The sequence below is a fragment of the Ovis aries genome, chromosome 12 (assembly GCF_016772045.2).
Source record: "Ovis aries strain OAR_USU_Benz2616 breed Rambouillet chromosome 12, ARS-UI_Ramb_v3.0, whole genome shotgun sequence".
NCBI classification, from domain to species: Eukaryota; Metazoa; Chordata; class Mammalia; order Artiodactyla; family Bovidae; genus Ovis; species Ovis aries.
Window position 1 is genome coordinate 37,200,906 of NC_056065.1, and position 22,608 is coordinate 37,223,513.

The 22,608-nt window shown below is 41.6% G+C and overlaps 1 protein-coding gene across 1 annotated transcript; it reads right to left on the reverse strand.

Annotated features, from left to right (window-relative positions):
• Nucleotides 1–14,049: 14,049 nt before the first annotated feature.
• Nucleotides 14,050–15,361, reverse strand: LOC114108772 (COP9 signalosome complex subunit 5). Its single transcript, XM_027975593.3, has one exon. It carries the CDS (start codon nt 15,226–15,228, stop codon nt 14,224–14,226), a length of 1,005 nt encoding a protein of 334 aa, XP_027831394.1. The 5' UTR covers nt 15,229–15,361; the 3' UTR covers nt 14,050–14,223.
• Nucleotides 15,362–22,608: the final 7,247 nt, after the last annotated feature.

The following is a 22,608-nucleotide window of genomic DNA, read 5'->3' on the forward strand; positions in this document are numbered from 1 at the left end:
AGCTTGCTGAGTAGTGCTGAACCTCAGAGTTGAAAGCTTAGGAGGTCATCAATCTCAGGCCTGCTCCATCGCATGAGCCAAACCACAGAGCTAAGTAAGACACTTAGGTCAGCTGATAATATTTCCTCTCAAGGTCTCATATTTTTCTTTTTTTTTTCAGGGTTTCAGATCCCCAGACTTTCATGAAATAGGCTGAGTGATTTTGAAGGGCTACCTGTGAAAAGTGAAAACACAAAGGCTCCATTTGGGGGCTCCCTGCTGTTGGAGACGGCTGAGCATCTCTGAACGGGCTCTGCATTGGTGGGAAAGTGTCAAGCATCCCATTGCTTTTACTATCTATGTAACAGTAGAAGATATGTGTTTGCTTTGTGTGTCCTCTGGGGAAATACATTTCTGCATGTAAGTTCATGAAAAGCGGTAGCAAAAACTGCCACAAAAAGGTTCCAAGAAGGGGTGACCAGAAGATAAGAAGAAAAGGCTCCACACTGTCTCCAAAGCTGAGATGTAGGAAGAGGTAAAGTACCTTTTCAAATAATAATAATAGTGATCATTAGGGGCTTCCCAGGTGGCTCAGTGGTACAGAATCTGTCTGCCAATACAAGAGATGCAGGAGATAATGGGTTCGATTCCTGGGTTGGGAAGATTCCTTGCACAAAATGGTAACCTGCTCCAGTATTCTTGCCTGGGAAATTCCATGGACAGAGGAGCCTGGCGGGCTGCAGTCCATGGGGTCCCAAAGAGTCAGACATGACTGAGCAACTGAGCACACACACAGACAGGGATCATAAGCAGCTAGCCAAGAAGTAAAGGGTTAAGCAGTGTTGTTCATTGTCACATGACGCTGGGAAAGAGCTGAGCAGGAACCTCGGGGATGGGGAGGAGGCACATCTTGCCTGCACATGTGGCCTCTACCGCAAACACTTCAAAGTGCCTCCTCAGACCGACATAGCATTCTGACGCCGACTGTAAATGCCCTTGACACGCAGAGTGGAAAATATCAAACGCTCCACCAGTCCCCAAAATGCAGTGTCTCTGCACTGGGAAAGGCCTTAATGAGCCTGCAGTGAAGGGGGAGGTTGGGGGGCAGGACTCGGAGCCAGGGAGAGGGGAGGGGGTGTAACGGGTGGTTCTGATTTAAGGCTTGTACTGATACACGCCGGCGTGTGCAACTCAGCTCACACCGCTGTGAATCTAAATGCCCCAGGACCTTGCAGGGCAGCTCCAAACATCAATTCCAGGCCTTGCTGAGTCAAGACCCTACTGAGACTATTTCCCCTTGCACATTCCAGAGCATATGACTCTTAAGTGGAAGAATTTCCCAGCCCACAGAGCTGTGATTTTTCTGCCAAAGAATCTCTGTGCCCTGTTTTCTCCCACACAGTTCCCCTCCATTCTCATGGAGGACACCTTATCACGCCATCCTCTCTTTGGTAAATTTTCATGATCGAGAGGGTCAGCAACCTGAAAGGTCTCTTTCATTCTACCAGATGCACCTGCCTTTCTGTAAACAGAAGATCTGTCCCTGGGGATCTGTTGTGGCGTGCTCCTGGTAAACCTGCTACAAAAAAAACTCAGTAGAATAGTCTAGACAATGCAGAGGAAGAGAGTGTGTCCCTCCTTAATATCCCATCTTCTCAAAGATCATCATTGGCCCCTTGTGCTGAGTTGGTTCATACACTCATTCTTTAATTCATTTACTATTTTTAACACTGGAGCACATAAAATTTACAAAACATCCTACCCTTTGAGATATCACTGTAAAATAGGGGAAAGGGATGTACAAAAAAACCAGCACATACAAACAAGTGTGTCTTGCCCACATTCTCAGTCGTATCCCACTCTTTGCAACACCATGGATTGTAGTCCACCAGGCTCCTCCGTCTGTGGGATTTTCCAGGCAAGAATACTGGAATGGGTTGCTATTTTCTCCTCCAGGGTATTCCCAACCCAGGGATTGAACTCGTGTCTCCTACATTGGCATGGGGGATTCTTTACCACTGAGCAACCTCGGAAGCCTCACATTGTATAGTGCTTTAATGAGGTCTGTTAAAAAGTACCCAAGCACACAGGAGAGAAAGCGAGGATGCCAGCTCCAGGCATATGGACTTTTTCTGAGGACATTGTATTTAAGCTGCACCTTGACGAATGCATGCGATTTTAACAAGCCAAAGAAATAGCCAGTGCAAAGACTTAGGAGCAAGCAAATCCTGGTGAACTGGAGGAAGAAGTTCAGTGTGGTTGGAGGGGTATGAGGGGCAAGGATGGTAGATGAGGCTGGGAAGGCATAACATTAAAGGCTCACGTGCCAGGCTGATGCAATCATCACAAAGTCTGAACGATTTTATGTCGAGCGCTGACTGATCACAGCTGTTGTCATAGAAGGGCAATCCCAGTGGAATGAAAGATGAACTGGAAAAGGGAAGGGCTGGAGTGTTCCCTGTGTGGGACACACTCTGTTCCTCCAAGATCATTTGATCTTAAGATGTTATGATCATTTTCTCATCAGAAATGATATTTAATTTCTATTTCTTCCCACATTTGCTATAATCGCTTGGTACTTCTGCCCCCAGACCTTGAGAGGCTTAGCATTGAAAACCAGGATTCACAAGGCAGTTTTCTCCTGCCGTTGGCCCCCTGCTTTCATCTCTCTAATCATGAGTTGTAGAAGCAAGAACTTTGGGAAGTCATCAAAACCACCGGGACATTATAGAACTACACCCCAGAGGAAACATGGAGGATGAAGCTTAGTTCCCGGGAGAGAACAAGCACATTCTTATATAAACATGGGGCAAATGTGAAAGTTTAGCCAGAAAAAAAGAGACTCACTTAAAATACATTCTGTTACTAAGCTTATATCAAACAGGCCCAAAGGGACCCATCAGAAGTTTTCTTGCAAATTACATTTACATGGTTTTAGATGGTATTTGGGTGGTTAAAATTCTTCTAGTACAATAGCATGGGAACAGGAGATAAGTGAGTAATAAAAAGGGTAACTGAATCTCCTGTGTTAAGTCCTAAAGTTTTTACAGGTATAATCTTCGGGGAATAAGGAGGAATTAACCCACGAACAGGAAGGTTTCTGGAAAGATAGAGGCCGCGCTCAGTGATTTCTCCAACTTTAATTGTCACTGCTGGAGACAAGACCCCAGAATGCACAAATTGATTTCCCTGATGAAAACATCAGATTTTATGTATTCTGAAAATAATTGGTGGGAACTTCTGTAAAAGTAATTATGTCTTGTTTCTCCCCTCACAGAAATACTGTAGATGACCAATGTCGTTGCTTCGTTTGGAATATTGGCTTTGATTAAAAAGTCTTTAGTTAAGATTCAGTGATTTATTATTGGAGACTTGTATAGCCTGGCCTTGATGCACTGACCGTATTGAATATGCACTTTTGATCTGTCTCACCATAATATCACTTATACACTACTCTGCAGGTTATAGAATACAAGGTAGTATGCTGTGACTTTTATACGCATCATGTTATTTTAATCAGTCTTACAACAGCACTCTAAGTCCTACTATTAGCCCTATTTTATACGTGTGGACACTGAAAGCTCAGAGGGATAAAGTTAACTTGGAGTTCCCAAGAAGCGGAAATGAGATTCTAATCCCGATCTGACTCACTATACTACATGGCACGCTGATATTTCTAAAAAACAATAAAAGCTGTTACTTGAGTATGGGGGCAGGGAAAGAGCCTGGATTAGGTTTAACTTAATCAAGTGGCCTGGGTGAGTGAAGGAAAGACTCAGAGAAGTAACAAAATATTCATCTCTCTTCTCTTTGGTGTGGGCTCCACTTTTGACCCTCTTGGGGGCTAAAGGAAATAGGGCCCTGTTATCCCTGGGCCTGGAGTTGAGTCTCAATGACTCTGCAGAGCCAAACGAAATCACCAACTCAGCAGGCTTGAGGTCTGAAAGCAATTATGCTGGGCCTGAAAATAAGTGAGCTGCAGGTAAAACAGAATTTAATAATGTGTATTTAATTTCTACGCCCATCATTTGCTTTTCCAAAATACCTAATATAAATATATTCTGCATTTTAGGAGTGGGGATGTTTTACCAGGAGTTTATTCCTTATAGAAGTTACTCCTAAGTTAGTCCCACAGGTGGGCTGTCCTTGAGCACGTTTTTTATTTTTTTCTCAGCTCTTACTTTAAATAATCCAGGTGGGCACACAGAGCTCCAGAAGGGCCAGCTTGCTCTCTGTCACTGAGGCTGAGGGGCCTGCACTCCTGGTCCACTCTCTCACCTGCTGTCCCTGACATGAGCAGAGGAAAACTGAAATTGTAAACTTGGTTTTGATGAGTCTCTTCACATGACACTAGACTTGAAAGGAACCCAAGCAAATGCGCTGCTTCCTCTAGGACATTAGCTCAGAGGTTTCAAAGTCCCTGAGAAATGACACGCCGTTTGCAAGAAAAGAGTGAGCTGACAATTGGTCTTGTTCTCCACGTTGTTCTAACAGAGATTCTGAGTCCAGCAGGTCTCTTGAAATGGCAAGACCTTGGTGTCTTAGGTTGGAACAGAACATTGTGGCAGAAGAGGACGTGTTGAACTGGAGGTCCCCAAGACATCTCACCTCCCCCGCCCGCCCCCACAAATATATTCCTTTTCCCATATGTTCTCTGTTAGTGAACGGTCCCACCATACAACCAGACACCCATGTAGGAATCTCATTCTTCTTCCTACCTTATCTCCCAGTAAGTCTTGTTCTCCTCCTGATAATCTCTTTTCCCTACATTCTCTTCACCACTGACAACTGCCCAAATCCTCTTTATTAATCTCACAACTCTCTGCTCATCCTCCATGGTGCTTCCAGAGTATGCTCATAACGAAGGAACAATACTAATTGTAAGATCTGAATAATTAACATTTTAGTAGGGGCTTACTAGGTGCCAGGCACTGTGCTAATAGTGCCTCTATCCTCGTATTTGCTTTCATGACATCATGTCCCTCTCACATGTTTAATGATTCCCAGGTACAACAGGATGGAATGGCAACATTTTTATATAGTGTCATGGCCAGGCCTGCTACTTATCACGTTTCCTCTCTTGCCATTGTTACCCCTTCTCAACCTCGCATCATAATACACCCCTCACAGTCCCCTCCATGTTCTCCTTGTGTCTTCTTTCTTTTTTAGTTCATTGTGACTTAAAGGGTTTATTGCCAAATAAAAAGGAGTACTAAACAATAAAATAGTTGTGGATCTTGCTTCCAGATATGCTGCAAGGACCTGCACACGCTTCTAACTTCTTTATGTCATTGACTGGATCACTGTCTTAGATGAGATAGTTTTGCCGCAAGGCTTCCTTTCCCCATCCCTGAACATGAGAGCACCCTGGAGAACAGTTAGGTAAGTAACGTGCTGTATGCTAATGTATACTGGCAACATAACTGTATTATCACATATTCTCAGTGCCTTCAACAGACCATAGACTCTATATTTAAACAAGCTATGTCGAAAAGAATGCTTCAGGCCAACCATTCCAAAACTCAGATCACAGTATTTATCAACCATCAATGACATCGAACTGGCCAACCCTAAAACTCCATATAAATGATAGCGCGGTCCCTCATGGGACACATTTTGCAGCTAGGTTCTCTTGAGAGCGAGGATCTTTGCATGCTTGTTCCATCCTTGCTTCCTAGTTTCTAGAACAGAGCCTGGTGTATTGTAGGCACTTAAATAGTTGTGGCCAAAGTACTGGAACAAGCATGCAAAGATCCTTGCTCTCAAGAGAACCTAGCTTCAAAATGTGTCACATGAGGGAGGGATTGGGGGCAGGAGGAGACGGGGACGACAGAGGATGAGATGGCTGGATGGCATCACCAACTCGATGGACATGAGTTTGAGTGAACTCCTGAAGTTGGTGATTGACAGGGAGGCCTGGCGTGCTGCAATTCATGGGGTCGCTAAGAGTCAGACATGACTGAGCGACTGAACTGAACTGAACTGAAATAGTTGTGGAAAAATTTTGTTGATACAAAGAGACAATTTTATGACTACAGTTATACATTTGGACATGTACATTTAATTGTTTCCCCATGCTATATTTTTAATTTTCTATGATGAGAAGACCATAAACATTTCTGAAAAGCTATTTAACAATATTTATCAAGAGCTCTAAAAGAACTCATACTTTTGTGGCAGAGACTGCAAGTTGACTATCCAGTTTTCATTTTCCTCTTTACTAACAGCTATCCTTTGTTACTGAGATAAAAATGGGTCTTGCTAAATCTCTACATTTATCAGCCCTCTTGAAACTAAATATGGCTATGTGACTACATTTTTATGACTAACGAGATGTAAATTAAAATTTTTTGTGAAGGATTTCTGGTAAATATCCTTGGAATTGAGGCAGAACACTGATGAAATTGCTTTTGTTTCCATAGGCTTCCTGAAGCCTAAAAGTTAGATTAGATAGCTGGATCTTTTGCAGCCCTCTTGAACTCATTCAATCAGAAAAGATTTATTACCTGTATTGGAAGCTTACAAAATCTCAAAGAGGGCTTGTGGGTACTAGCCAAGGACAGTGTATCCAGGAGAATATATTTTGAGGACAGGTCTCTCTGCCATTGCATTACTGCTCAGCAGTTGGCACCTTTGGCAGTAAAAGGTAGCTCTCCCCAGAGAACTCTTGTCTCTGCCCTGCACCCCCCGCTCCACACACACTCATCATGTTTTCCTGAAGGTCCCTCTTTCTCTACATGCCCACCACCTTCCTTTGCTCACTTCTGCCTTTGAGGCTTAAAGCGGTGTGTCTGCTTGACGGAACTCAAACCACCTTGAAAGCCGTGGCTATAAGAAAGTCTGGAAAATATCTTCGTATTTTCCATTTTTCCAGCCTCTGAAGTAAAGGAAGATGCATAAGAAGGAGACTTGAGTGGGTGGTGAGAGAACCAGTATGAAGTATTTTTCACTCTGTTAATTCAGTTTTCCCTGTCATTCTTTGTCTCAGAGCTGTCATTGTTTGGAATTAGTGGGGACAAACAGCAGTGGGAATACATACTGGAGCTTGTTCTATGCACGTGACGTCAAGGGAGAAAAATTTACAAGGCTTAGGAAATAGAGGAAATAGAATGGTCATTAGCATTTAGAGGACCTCAAAAGTAACAGCCAATACCTTCTAGCTCTAGCGAATTCAGTAACTGAGTAAGCCTCCTATTGCTACCCCATCCTCTTCAGTGTTCTCTCTATGCAGTGATCAAAATGAATCGATGAAACTTAAGGTGCATCAAGATGCTCTTTGGTTCAGAACTCTCCATTGACCTCCCTTCTCACTCCCTTCAATCAGAGAAGAGCCACACCCCACTCCACCACTCTGCCCCTCCCTGCCTCCAGTGTGCTGGGTATACTCTACCTTTGCCTTTGCTCTGCTGGTCAATTTGCCTGGGTACCTGAGGGACTTCTTCCCAAATGTTCTCTTCTCAGTAAGTCCTTCACTGGCTATCCTACCCCAAATTTCATCCCTGTCCCCTGCTTCCCCCAACTTCCTATCTATCTTCCTCTTTGTTTTCTCCTTAGTATGTGTTTCCAATGGACCGAGTTTATCTTGTTTAGACCATCCCTCCCCATCCACTCAAATGTAAGCTCAATACAGGTAGATATTGTCATTCCTCCTTTTCATTGGCATCTCCATGGAAACTGGATCATTGAAAAAGCAACAGAGTTCCAGAAAAACATCTATTTCTGCTTTATTGACTATGCCAAAGCTTCTGGCTGTGTGGACCACCACAAGCTGTGGACCACCACAAATTCTGAAAGGGATGGGAATACCAGAACACCTGACCTGCCTCTTGAGAAACCTGTATGCAGGTCAGGAAGCAACAGTTAGAAGTGGACATGGAACAACAGACTGGTTCCAAATAGGAAAAGGAGTATGTCAAGACTGTATATTGTCACCCTGCTTATTTAACTTCTATGCAGGGTACATCATGAGAAATACTGGGCTGGATGAAGCACAAGCTAGAATCAAGATTGTCAGGAGAAATACCAATAACCTCCGATATGCAGATGAGACCTTCTGGCAGAAAGTGAAGAAGAATTAAAGAGCCTCTTGATGAAAGTGAAAGAGGAGAGTGAAAAAGTTGGCTTAAAGCTCAACATTCAGAAAACGAAGATCATAGCATCTGGTCCCATCACATCATGGCAAATAGATGGAGAAACAGTGGAAACAGTGTCAGACTTTATTTTGGGGGGTCTCCAAAATCACTGCAGATGGTGACTGCAGCCATGAAATTAAAAGGTGCTTGCTCCTTGGAAGAAAAGCTATGACCAACATAGACAGCATATTAAAAAACAGAGACATTACTTTGTCAACCAAGGTCCATCTAGTCAAAGCTATGGTTTTTCCAGTAGTCATGCATGCATGTGAGAGTTGGACAATAAAGAAAACTGAGTGCCAAAGAACTGATGCTTTTGAACTGCGGTGTTGGAGAAGACTCTTGAGAGTCCCTTGGACTGCAAGGAGATCCAACCAGTCCATCCTAAAGGAGATCAGTTCTGAATGTTCATTGGAAAGACTGATGTTAAAGCTGAAACTCCAAAACTTTGGCCACCTAATGCGAAGAGCTGACTCATTGGAAAAGACCCTGATGCTAGGAAAGATTGAAGGCAGGAGGAGAAGGGAACAACAGAGGATGAGATGACAGAGGTGATGAAAGGCATCGGCGACTCAATGGAGATGAGTTTGAGTAAACTCCAGGAGTTGGTGATGGACCAAGAGGCCTGGTGTACTGCAGTCCATGGGGTCGCAAAGAGTTGGATATGACTGAGTGACTGAACTGAACTCTCATCCCTCCTTTTCACTGCTATCTCGATGGAAACTAGCACAGTGTCTGGTGCATGATAAGTGCTTCATGAATATTTATTGAATCAATGAATAAATGAACAAGCTGGTTAAGCGAAAAAGCTTTTGGATGGACGGAAAAATAAAAAAAAACTTTTCCCATAGAGGGATAAAATGTAAAGGAGATTTCTAAAGATGCACAAAATGAATTTCTTAAAGCCCCTTTCCTTCAGGGGTATCCCTGGGGGCAAGACTGTCAATGTGCTCTCTTCCAGGCACCTTCTAGAGAACCTGTGGGGCTGACAGAGCTGTGTGCTAAGTTACTTCAGTTGTGTCCGACTCTTTGGTACCCTATGGACTACAGCCTGTCAGGCTGCTGTCCATGGGATTCTCCAGGCACGAATACTGGAGTGGGTTGCCATGCCCTACTCCTGGAGATCTTCCCAACCCAGGGCCTGAACCTAAATTTCTTATATCTCTTGCATTGGCCGGTGTGTTCTTTACTGCTAGAGAGCTGTGATGGAGAAGAAACATTAGCCCGGGGGCCAGGAGAGCAAGACCTAGTAGCCCTGCCTCTGCCTCTAGTTAGATGAGTTAGGGGAAGCCATTTATTTTCTTTATTTTTAAATTTTATTACTATTCTTATCATTTTGGCTGTGCTCAGTCTTTGTTGCTGCACACAAGCTTTCACTAGTGGTGGCAAGTGGGCTAGTCTCAGTCGTAGTGCGTGGACATCTCATTGCATTGGCTTCTCCTGTTGCACTGTGCAGGTTCTAGGGTGTGAGGGCTTCACCAGTGTGGCCCATGGGCTCAGTAGTTGCCATTCATGGGCGTTAGAGTGCAGGCTCAGTGGCTGTGGCGCACAGGCTTTGTTTCTCCAGGGCATGTGGGATCTTCCCAGACCAGGGATCGAACCTGTGTCACCTGAACTGGCAGGTGGATTCTCAACCACTGGATCACCAGGGAAGTTCCTAGGGAAACCCTTTCTGCACACATGGGCCCTGATTGTACTGGTAGAGAAACTTAGGCTGTTAAGGGCTCTGATTTTCTTCCCTGGTGGATTGCACTGAAAGAGTAATTCATTGATAAGTGATTTAAAACCCGTCAGTGTATCTCCAAGGACTCGGGCTACATTTTTAAGCCTATGAGTTTCCTCCTGAAATGCTTGTGGCAGCAGAAATTTCTCCACTCCACCCCATGGAGCAGGGCCATGTCCATGGTGCCGTGGTCTCTGCAAGCTCATGTTAACACTCAGAGCTCCTGAGGATGTCTGTGGTCTGCCTCTTTAGGACACTGTGTTCGATCGGCTGTAGCAATCTTGTGGTCCAATTTTTATTTCTGCTCTAAATACACAAGCTTTCTCTGCACATTTCACGTGAGTATCTTGAAGGAATCCAGGGACATTTTTCTTTAACCTGCCTGAAATTTGTTTTGGCAGAAGTTCTGAAGGCCAAAGTCTTGAGAGGTTTGGGTTTTGTTAAATTATAGACATAATTTCAGTGAGGTTAAATAGCTCAGGCAAAAATTGGAGTGCCTTCTCATCATTTCTGCCCTTGAAACTCTACCCATCTAGCAAGGCCTGATTCTAGTGATGTCTCTTCCATGGAGCTTTCCCAGGTCATCAGAGCTGAAAGGGCATTCTTCTTTCCCCAAGGCTATGTGCTGGGATGTAAAAGGAAGCTGGGCAGATAGGGGTTTGAATCCCAGATACTGCTAGTGGGTAACCTTGACCGAGTTTCCCAACTTCTCTAAACCTCAGACTTCTCAACTATAAATAATGATAGTGAAAATAGTAGTATCTAACATTTTTGGGGGGTTCCCTGGTAGACCAGTGGTAAAAGAATTTTCCTGCCAATTCAGGAGATGTGGGCTTGATCCTTGGGCTAGGAAGATCCCTTGGAGAAGGGAATGGCAACCCACTCCAGTATTCTTGCCTGGGAAATCCCACGGACAGAGGAACATGTCAGGTTACAGTCCATGGGGTCACAAAAGAGTTGGACACAACTCAGCGACAGAACAACATTTGTTGAGTGCTTACTGTCAAGCACCATGCTAGTTTACATCTACCATTTTACTCAGTCCTCTTGGGACAAGGCATTTTACTATGCCTTCTTCATATATGTGGAAACGAAAGGCAACAATGAAATGATAATTTATAGCTCACTGAGTGATGAAGATTGAAGTTTTAAACAATGTGGGTCAAGGTATCATTGAACGCTTATAAACATGAGGTTCTTCTCCACTGTACTCATTAAACCAGCTTGGGTGTGTCATTTTCTCACAACATTTACTATGTGTTGCCTTATATTATGATTTACATAGAAGTAGTGAGATGTGCATAAGAGCCTGGGCTCCCACTCTTAGATGTGTTCCTTAATCTTCATGAACCTCAGTCTCCTCAACTGTAAAATGGGAGTAGTGCTGTTGGGATGATTCATTCAACAGCTATACAATCTAAAATGATGCCTGGCCCATAATAGCGGTTACTATTATCATTTATCATGCATATTAAAAAGTCATTATCCTTTTTAGTTTGGAATTTTCTGAGAAACAAGTCTTTTCCATTGTTGTACCCTTTTGTGACCTCATCCTATGCCTTTTATGTTACAAAATTGCTTCTCAAAATGTGCCCAAAACGGCACCTGCCTTAGAATGTCCTGAAAGCTTGACAAAAGGAAGATTCCTGGGCATCTCCCCCAACTCAATGGATTATGATCCCTGGCAGTGGTTCAAGATTTTATAACTTAACCAACCCCTTCAGGTAAGTTCTATGGACACTGATATTTGAGGACCACTCTACTCAGAACACCAAATATCTGAGTGAAATAACCAAATGGATAAAAGATGAAAGCAGTTTTTTTTTTTTTCTACCTATGCAGCATGGCTTGCAGGATCTTAGTTCACTGATCAGGGATTGAAACCAGGGCCATGGCAATGAATGTGCTGGGTCCTAACCACTGGACCACCAGGGAAGTCCACAGAGCAATTTGTTGAAGTATGCATTTTTTTTAAAGTAATGGAAAGAAAAACTACCAATAGTGCTAATAATTTGGAGTTAAAATGATGCTGGTCTTGCTCTTAAGTATATAGTTTTGGACCTTATGTGCTCATTTGGCTTATCCTTGCCCCCAAATGCTCCTTCAGTCCATTTCCTTGGGGAGATAGAGAAGTTATACATTGTATAGTAGTAGATTTTCAGTAGGCTCCGAAGTTTTCCTAGGAAATATCCAGCTACTTCATCAGCAACACAGACTTACCACACTCTGGGTGCCTGCCTATAAACATCATCACATAAACCATATCGAGATGAGTTATATTAATAAAGTCTATAAGAAAACAAATACCTTCTAACGTTCAGAATTTTTAGTTAGGATATCCATCTTTCTGACCTCAACATTTTAGCAAAGAAAAAGAAATCTTGAGTCACGTGGATATGAATCATATACATAGATACTTTGGATTTATTTTTATATCAACTAGTTCCTTTTTGAAGGACATTTCTTAAAGCACCATTAAGTGAAAGATTATTTTTCTATAAAGACTTGTCACACCAACTTCTTGGTAGAGATGCTACTGTCCCTTTAGAAATAAAAAGGAGGGAAGACAGACTAGTGATGTGCTCAACAGAGTAATAAACACACCTGATAGAGTTTGTTCTTCAGGTCTGAAACATGTAAAAGAACACATTTCTAGTGAATGAAAAAAAAAAAAAAAACCTCCACAGAAAGAAAGACCAGTTCTGACACATGAAAAGAGGGGTTATAGTTCCCAAACTGACTCCGGCATAAACGGCATATTTGGGATAAGAGTCATATTCCCTGGGTAATTTCCATACCAAATGTGCAAAATTTTACAAGCCAAAACGAATGCTGTCAAGCTCAACAAAGCCCAAGCTAATTTAACTCCTCTCACAGAAAAGGAAACAGTAACAACCTAGAATTGAATGCTTTTGTCATTAAAGTTGCTACAGTTTTAATTTTCAATTGAGTAGGGTAATGAGAAGCTACACACTAAAATATCTTCTTTCAGGAGGTAGTTACTACAATATACTCGAAAGCTCAAAGTTGAAAGTTCTATAGGGCTTTGTAGCATCAGCCTTTGTATATTTCCTTAACCAGTAAGGCCTCAATTTCCCCATCTGCAAAACTAGAAACAGACTTGTACCTTTTTTCAAAGGGTGGTTGTGAGGATTATATGTTAAAATGCCTATAAAGCTATTAGCACAGTCCACGTCACACTGCGAGACCTTAATAAATGCTAGTTGTTACAATTATACAAGCTTCAGCCTGGAGACAAAGATTTCTACGTTTATTGGAATGAATAACCGATCCTTGTGACCTCAACAATAATGGGATTTTATGTTGTATAGCCCTGGCAGAGGAACTAAAGCAAAAGTGGAAGCTAAAGAACGTGGAAGAAAAGCCAATTACTTGAGCAGCAGGGGGTGTTTGATGTACACTAGTTGGATATATCTTAAAGGAGACGGTCCTTCTAGACATGCCTCATGTCATCAAGAAGCTTCTATGCCAACAATAAATGATCGTCATGTATTTCGGCAGCAGTGCCAAATGCAAAACCAGATTTATCTGAGTTCTAGTTTTAGGGAAAAAATGGTCATCTGTTAACTCCTTTCCCTCTGAGGAATAAAAAAGACTGACTATGAATTTTTACATTTTCAAAGGTTATATTGTGCTAGCAAGGAAGTGGGGAATATTAATTTCTATTTTCTGTTGGGTAGAAGCAGGCCCAAGAAGATATAACTGCTTTCATAAAGTCACACGACTGAAACAGAACCTCAGTCTCTTAATATTAAACTCCAGACTCAATCCAGTAAAACTCATTGCATTTCACATGGGCTCCCGGTGCACAGTAGCTCTGCTTCCTTTTGGTTTCATTTTAAAGAGTAATAATTCACAAATTTCAACCAGTTCCATGGTTTTTCCTATCATTGGCTCTCTGGACATGTTCAGGGTGTTTTTCTTTTCGACTTCAATGCAAATGTGATGCAGGTGTGAACCTCGTACTGGGCAGAATCGGAAAGAAATGCAGTTGTGAAGGCTCCAGGGAACCACACCTTTGATTTTCTGTTACAGGCGAACCAAGCTGGGATCAAATCTGAGATCTGAGGGAGAAGGACCCGTATTGCTGGAAGTGGCCTCAGAGTCCAAGCAGGCTGTATAAGGAGAGGTTGAAGGAAACTTGAGGACTTGAGAGATGGCTGTCCTGAAAACAGCCCCAGTCCATGGGGAACATTTTATTTTATTTTTTTTTTCATTTTAAAGAATTTTATTATAGGATGTTAATATTCAGGACACCTTCAGAGCACCTTATTCTTCTAATCAGATTTTTGGTAACTGGTTTTAAAGTGTTACTTGAGTATTTTTCCTCATACTGGCTTTCAGGCAAAAGTACTACTTGGTGCTTGTTTAAGAGATGTTAATTTGATTAAACAGTTTATCCTTAATAACCTGAGACATCAATCCATGGATAGCTTCTATGGTAGTTTTACAGCTGTCTCGTGTAGCTTTGGCAAGTTTGTCTTCTGACTTTCGGTCATGTGTTTCTAAACCCAACATGAAACTTCCTCGTCCCAGCTGGGCTTCTGACTGTTCTAATTTTTCAGACAAATCAAAGACCTGACCGGTGGTATAGTCTGCATTCGTAAGCAAGCTAGAGGAACTCAGCGTATTCACCCAGTATTTATTCCACAAAAGCTCAAGCAATTTCCGATCCAAAGAGGATTTGAAATATGAGACTTCTAAGGCATAGTATTGTTTGCAGTGTACACCAAAGTCTTCTATTTTATTAAGTGGGATGGTCTGGTACTCAGAAGGTCCTTCATCTGGAGGCTTATAGCCCTTTGGATATGTCCTGAAGGCTCCAAGATTCACTTTCCCTGCAGATATTGTTCTTGTTGGGTCAATTACCACTGCTACAAATGGTTCCTGGAACTGCTGATTGAGCATCTGAGTACTAACATCAATTCCAGAAAGCCAGCAGCCATAGCCAGGGTGGCTATGATACCAGCCAATTGCATTTTCAAGGCGGCCAACCTGTTTAGCATTTTCTATGTATGCAGCCATGTACTCATACGCAGCAGCCTGAGCGTTCACTCGAGTTTCAGTGCCCTCTACTGGCAAAGCAAAGCTGTCCATAATGATCATGGTCTCACCATCCACCTTGCCCAGCATCAAGCCCATCACTTCCAAGTTGCCTCCTGATCTGGCATGCATCACCATTTTCAGTAGAGCCAATGCTGAGATTTTGCAGTACTTAAAGTAATGGTGATCCTTAGTCCAGGGCTTCGCCGCCAGGATTTCTTGCTGCTGTTTCTTGTCGTATTTGTAGATTTCATCGACACTCTGGGCTTCCTGCATGTTGTTGGCTAGCTCCCACGTTTTCTGGGCCATGCCACTCCCGGAAGCCGCCATCACCGAGGAATCAGATAAGCTGTCGCGTCCGCAATCGAGACGCAACTTTATCTCGCTGGGTTTTCGGGCGTGGGCTCCGGACCCACCCCACCGCAGGTGCAAACTCACACTAGGCTCTCGGGGCAGCCATGACACCGTCCATGGGGAACATTTTATATCTGACAAATGGATGTGGGGCTTTGAGATGGTGGTCAGGATCAGAGAGCTGAACTAGAAGCTGAGAGGTCATTAACACCACATCTATGGTTTTAAAACAAAGAATAGAATCCATAAAGAAATGATGGCCCTATAACACACAAGCAGAATGTAAATTAAATAAGAGAAAAATATATTTTTGGTCAGTAGCTCAGATGGTAAAGAATCTACCTGCAGTGCAGGAGATCTTGGTTCAGTCCTGGGTTGGGAAGATCCTCTAGAGAAGGGCATGGCAACCCACTTGCCTGAATAACTCCACTGGGTCACAAAGAGTTGGGCATGGCTGAGTGACTAACACTTTACTGGCCAGTTCCTTTTCTCAGAAATATCAAATGTATGTTTCTTGAAAAATATATCTTAGGGAAAAAATCAGAAATGCAGCAAAGATTTATGTTAGAAGATGTTTGTCATTGTGTTACTCAAGTTAGTAAAATAATGGAAGAAAACTTAACATTCAACAGTGTTAAATAATTTTAAATAATCTAGTGCATATTGATGTTGGGAAAGATTGAAGGCAGGAGGAGAAGAGGGCAACAGAGGATGAGATGGTTAGATGGCATCACTGACTCAATGGACATGAGTTTGGGTAAAAGGAGTTGATGATGGACAGGGAGGCCTGTGCTGCGGTTCTTGGGGTCACAAAGAGTTGGACACCACTGAGCGACTGAACTGAACTGATACAATGAAATAGTACACATCCATGAAATAACAAGTTTTCAAAAAGTGTTTTATCACAGTATTGTATTTAAGTGAAAAAATAAGACATAAAACTGTGGATAAATATGGTTTTAATTATGTAAAAGAAACACAAGGACACACACACGCACAAATTGGAGCTAAATACACCATAAAGGAAAGAATAATATATCTCTAGGCGATGAATTTGTGGGAGATTTATATATTCTTCTTTGTTTAAAATTTTTAAAGACTTTAAAATACAATTCATGTATTTTTTCAATAATCTGTGGAAGTATTATCTGAAGAAAGATGAGGCATCAGGCCCACATAGAAAAATGGTCAGTGTGCCTGGCAACCAACTTTCTTCTACTAAAAATTACTTGTTCATTCTAAACCTGGAGAAAAACAACTTCAAATTAATCTTCTGTAACACCACTCCTGTGGCCACCTTGATTCAAACTTTCAGAAATTCACCAGAACCACACCACTCAGCTGGCCTCAGGAATGCAGATGTCTGAGCCGTTTCCCTTCGGCCATGTGGGGAACATCATCCCCATATATCCAGAGCTGTAAGCAGGCCAAGTCCTGTCATTTTCAGTGGGCAGAGGGAGGGCAGGAGCTACGTGATGGCATGCACAGAATCACATATCATCTCTTGTGCCATTATGTCCACCAAATTTCTTAACGCACAAACCCTTCAACACACTGTTCATTTTTTCCTCTCAAGAATGTGGCCAAAATTTGATATGTGTTTAGACTCCCTTCCAGAGAATTCTCCCCGTTGAAATACATGGTAGGAAAAGAAGGCTGATTTACATTGCAACTTTGTTATTCTTTGTGTTGAATTCTCTCTTGTTATTGTTTATTTGGCTTTGAAATGTTCTCCTTTTCAGAAATGAATATTTACATACCCCACAGGTAGGACTATAAATTGGTGTAATATTGGTGGGAATCTCTTAATCATAAATACAGACAGGTGTACATATGACTTCACCTACATATGTTAAGATTCTGGAAAGCATCTTTGAAGTATCATTTAACACCATAATATCATTTCTTTTTAAAAATTTTTTTAAAAATTTACACCCAGTGATGACCCTAAGGGATGGGATGGAGAAGGAGGTGGAGGGGGGTTCAAGATGAGGAACACATGTACACCCATGGCTGATTTATGTGAATGTATGGCAAAACCACTAAAATATTGTGAAGTATTTGCCTCCAATTAAAAGATATAAATTAATTTACAAAAAAATTTACACCCAGTAAAATTAATGTTTTTGTTGGAGAGAGATGAGTTTATATATTTAGGCAAATAACCACCATCACAGGATACAGAGCAATTCGAAAACCCCAGAAAATTCCTTTTGTTTTCAGACTCTCTCCCTTCACCTACCCCCTGAAACCACTTATGTATTGTCTGTTCTGTAGTTTTGCCTCTTTTTTGTTGTTGTTGCTGTTTAGTCATTGAGTCGTGTCTGATTTTTTTGTGACTCCATCGACTGTAGCCTGCCACGCTCCTCTGTCCATGGGATTTCCCAGGCATCAATACTGGAGCAGGTTGCCATTTCCTTCTCCAGAGGATCTTTCCTGATAGTATTGAACCCACATCTCCTTCATTGGCAGGGAGATTCTTTACCACTGAGCCACCTGGGAAGCCCTTGCTTATTTTTAGAGTGTTATAAAAATGGAATTGTGTAGTATATAACATTTTCAGGCTGGCCTCCTTTACTCAGCATAATGAAATTCAGATTCATTCATGTTTCATGACTTTATAGTTTGATTTTGTTTTTGCTTTTTAAATTGCTGAATAGTCAATATGCCACTTCTAAGAATTTATTCTAATTTAATAATCAGTAATAATTTATAAATGAGTTTCTATCAGTTATATCTATAATTGAGAAAAGCTGAGAATAATCCAAAAGTTTAAAAATTAGAGATTACTTAAATAATATATTCACAAAATGGTTCAGTTCAGTTCAGTTCAGTCACTCAGTCGTGTCCGACTCTTTGTGACCCCATGAATCGCAGCACGCCAGGCCTCCCTGTCCATCACCATCTCCCGGAGTTCACTCAGACTCACATCCGTCGAGTCAGTGATGCCCTCCAGCCATCTCATCCTCAGTCATCCCCTTCTCCTCCTGCCCCTAATCCCTCCCAGCATCACAGTCTTTTCCAGTGAGTCAACTCTTCGCATGAGGTGGCCAAAGTACTGGAGCTTCAGCTTTAGCATCATTCCTTCCAAAGAAATCCCAGGGTTGATCTCCTTCAGAATGGACTGGTTGGATCTCCTTGCAGTCCATGGGACTCTCAAGAGTCTTCTCCAACACCACAGTTCAAAAGCATCAATTCTTTGGCGCTCAGCCTTCTTCACAGTCCAACTCTCAAATCCATACATGACTACAGGAAAAACCATAGCCTTGACTAGATGGACCTTAGTCAGCAAAGTAATGTCTCTGCTTTTGAATATACTATCTAGGTTGGTCATAACCTTTCTTCCAAGGAGTAAGTGTCTTTTAATTTCATGGCTGCAGTCACCATCTGCAGTGATTTTGGAGCCCCCCCCAAAAAAGTCTGACACTGTTTCCACTGTTTCCCCATCTATTTCCCATGAAGTGATGGGACCGGATGCCATGATCTTCGTTTTCTGAATGTTGAGCTTTAAGCCAACTTTTTTGCTCCCCTCTTTCACTTTCATCAAGAGGCTTTTTAGTTCCTCTTCACTTTCTGTCATAAGGGTGGTGTCATCTGCATATCTGAGGTTATTGATATTTCTCCCGGCAATCTTGATTCCAGCTTGTGTTTCTTCCAGTCCAGCGTTTCTCATGATGCACTCTGCATATAAGTTAAATAAGCAGGGTGACAATATACAGCCTTGACATACTCCTTTTCCTATTTGGAGCCATTCTGTTGTTCCACGTCCAGTTCTAACTGTTGCTTCCTGACCTACATACAGGTTTCTCAAGAGGCAGGTCAGGTGGTCTGGTATTCCCATCTCTTTCAGAATTTTCCACAGTTTATTGTGATCCACACAATCAAAGGCTTTGGTAGACAAAATGGTACCACAAAATGGTAGACCATGCAATTGTTAAAAATAAGAATATTTAACAGCCTAAAAGTATTCATGATATTTTTGTTAGTACAAAAGCCAGGGTATAGAACATTGTGATTCAGTTTTATAAAAAAGAGAGAGGAAAAGATAAAAAAGGGCAACTAAAAGTCTTTACAGCAATGTGTCAACTATAATGTCTCTGGTGTACCTTTTTACATTTCCTATTGTATCCAAATGTTACATGCAGAATATACCACTACTTTTATAGTCAGACAAAAAGAAACTATTTCAAAACTTCTTACCATTTTAATACTATTGTTCCCACATGACAACTTGGTTTAAATAGCAACAGTAAATATCCTGTCATTGGAAACTTCTGGATAAAACTACAAAGCTCTGATGGAGAAGCAAATGGCTACACACTCCAGTATTCTTGCCTGGAGAATCCCCTGGACAGAGGAGCCCGGAGGTCACAAAACAGTCGGACATGACTGAGCCACTAACACACACACACACACACACACACACACACACACAGCTTTGAGATAGGTAAAGCAACCAACATTTGTTGAGAATTTTCTACATGCCACACATTTTCCCAAGCTTACTTTACTTAATTTTCAAGCTGAGAGGGATGACAGACAGCCTCTGTTTAATCCCCCTTTGTCTTGTAAACCCTTCACACTGAAATATAATTCTTCCAAAACATTTTCTTACAAGGTTGCTGTACAAAGTGATTGATACTGTCCTGTACTCTTCAGAACCTTGATGATTAACTGATTGCTGAGGGTGGGATTGGAAACTGTCCTTTGATGGTGAGATGGGGGTCTTTGATGGCATCTCAAGCAGCACCATAGTGAAGACTTCCAGAAAGGATCTAGTCCATGGGACCTAGAATCCGTGTGTAAGGTATCCTTAACTCTCATTCAATCTACCCTCAGCAAGGTGTAAGCAGATATTTCAACAAAGAACCAGCAGCTCTCTTATGGGACTTGTGTCCATTATCCTTCATTTTGAATCTAACCATTGTACCAAATTGAGAAAATGCACCAAATTATATAACAAATATAACCTTTCCTCTAATGGGTTAATTTATCAGAAATTTTATGAAATGGAAGGGATGAGCATTAATTGCGCTTTCTCTAAGATCAGGAAATTTAATCCTTTTGAACTGACTTGATAGCTTGGTTTTGGCTTGTAAAGTCCTTTGCTGCTTTTCTAAGCTATCATTTTAAGGAAAGGAGAACTTGATTTTTACAAATTCCTTCCTCTGTTAATTAAAAATACCCTGAGTCTTCCTAGGAGCTGATGTGCAAAATAAAGTTTCAGATAGATGTCTTTCTTCTAATGACTGCAGAAGTAGAGTTTAACATTTAGGAAACATACACCTTATATTCTCTGGAGTGTTATTTATTAGGAATGCATCGTTAGTTACTCCATGGAGAATGCTAAGACAGCATGGCTGAATAATATCTTAACCTCAGTTGGATGTAAGTTGAAAAGCCTTAACAATTATAGGGTGAAAAATAATGCAAGCATCATTTAGGCAAAGCTTTTGGGCCTAGACAATTTCCAGAACTGAATGACCCAGGGAAGGTCTGGAACTTCACTTCAGTGAACATGAAAACTGTCATTGTAATTGACACCTGGGTTTGGTACCGAAAAGCTACAGGAAAAGAATACAATTATAGACCACAATAGGACAGGATAGATTCCCTCTGTATATTGCTCTTTGCCCAACACTTTTATCATTACCAAGATGAGTATATAAATCACTCCCTGATCATTCTTCATATGTTCCCCAGATTGTAGTTCGTTTCCCTGAACCTCAGCTTATTGTACTTTGCTGGGCTATAAGACCAGAATGTGATATTGAAACCAGGCCCATCTCCTTCAGAGCTCTACTATTTATATTACTCAACCTCTGTGGTTGCGCTGGGTACCAAATCTATAGATTTCTTCCACCCCCATCTAAAGCACCCTGGATTTTTAAGCAAGATAATACCCTTTGTTGACTCTGAGTGTCTGAGTACAATTTAGGGAAACCATCAAGAAGTCCCCTTACCTGGCCTTGTTTTGGTAATTTTGGAATCCACACAGTATAGCACATGAAGTGGCTCTGTGACACTAAGATCCCAAAGCTGTGTGGGACCAGGTATGTGTGTTGTCCTGACAACTGAGGGGTACTTCTACCTGTCGGTGCAAGTGCTATGATTGTGGCTAAGTATACATTGCCTTTTTTCCCCTCCTAGGTTAAAAGAAAAATTGGGGCTTCTCTGGTGGCTCAGTGGTAAAGAACCTACCTGCCGATGCAGGAGATGAGGGTTCCATCCCTGAGTCGGAAAGATTCCCCTGAGAAGGAAATGGCAACCCACTCTAATATCCTTGCCTGGGGATACCATGGACAGAGGAGCCTGGTGGGCTACAGCCCACTGAACAACAGAGAGTCGGACACAACTGAGTCACTCAACAACAACAACAGCAAAATCACTAATTGTGATCTTTCTTTCAAGTTTAACTTGAATGACAGAAAAGAACACTTCTATGAATAGAAGCCCTTCTAGGCCCATAGAAGGGAATGGCTGAGAAAAGAAGTCACATTTTGAAAAGTCTCTTGAGTTGTAAGTGGAGACACAAAGGAAGCCAGAATTAAAGAGATCCTTTCATAAAACTGGTAATAATTATTATTGGTTATAATTTAAATACTTGATTGCACCAATGTATCCAAAGAAAGCTGTGGTTTGGTTGTGTCCCCAGAAATTACAGAATGTAAAACAAAGTTGGAAAGTTGCAAATGGACCTGATTTTGTAAAAGGAAGCAAAAGCATTTGAAATTTAAATAGCCAGTCATGGAAATTATTTTGCAAAACATAATTTATTAGGGGAAACAGAAAGAAATATGACTGAAAAAGAATAAGGTATCACATATGTTTTTTACAAGACAACATAAAAGGAAGCTTTAAGGATGCCTTCCAGGATGTAGTAATAAAAATCAGTAATATATGCAGAGATTGGGCCTGATGGGTGGAGGCAGGAAAATAAGTAAACAATTACACATTTGAACTAGATTTCATCTTAAGGGGGAGGAGCCAAGTGACAGCTATTGCAACAAAACCTCCATGTTCTTGACATTTCTCGTCTCCATCAAAAAACCATGTCCATTTGGAAAATGATTCCAGTGAGGTCTTGGTCCTTCTATGGCCTTTGTGTCTGTCAAGAAGTTCTGAAAAGTACTTCCTGTCAAACCTTACACCCTGAACTTTCTGGGAACTCCAGCTCTCCTTGGAAGAATGAGATATTTATTTTCATTCTTCTCTGCCAGGTCCAGAGAAGTTTAGTACTGCCAGTGGCTGATGCCAGCTATACAATATTTTTTTAAGATTATTTATTTATTTGGCTGCAGCAGGTCTTAGTTGTGGCACATGGGATCTTTGTTGCATCAGGCAGGACCTTTCATT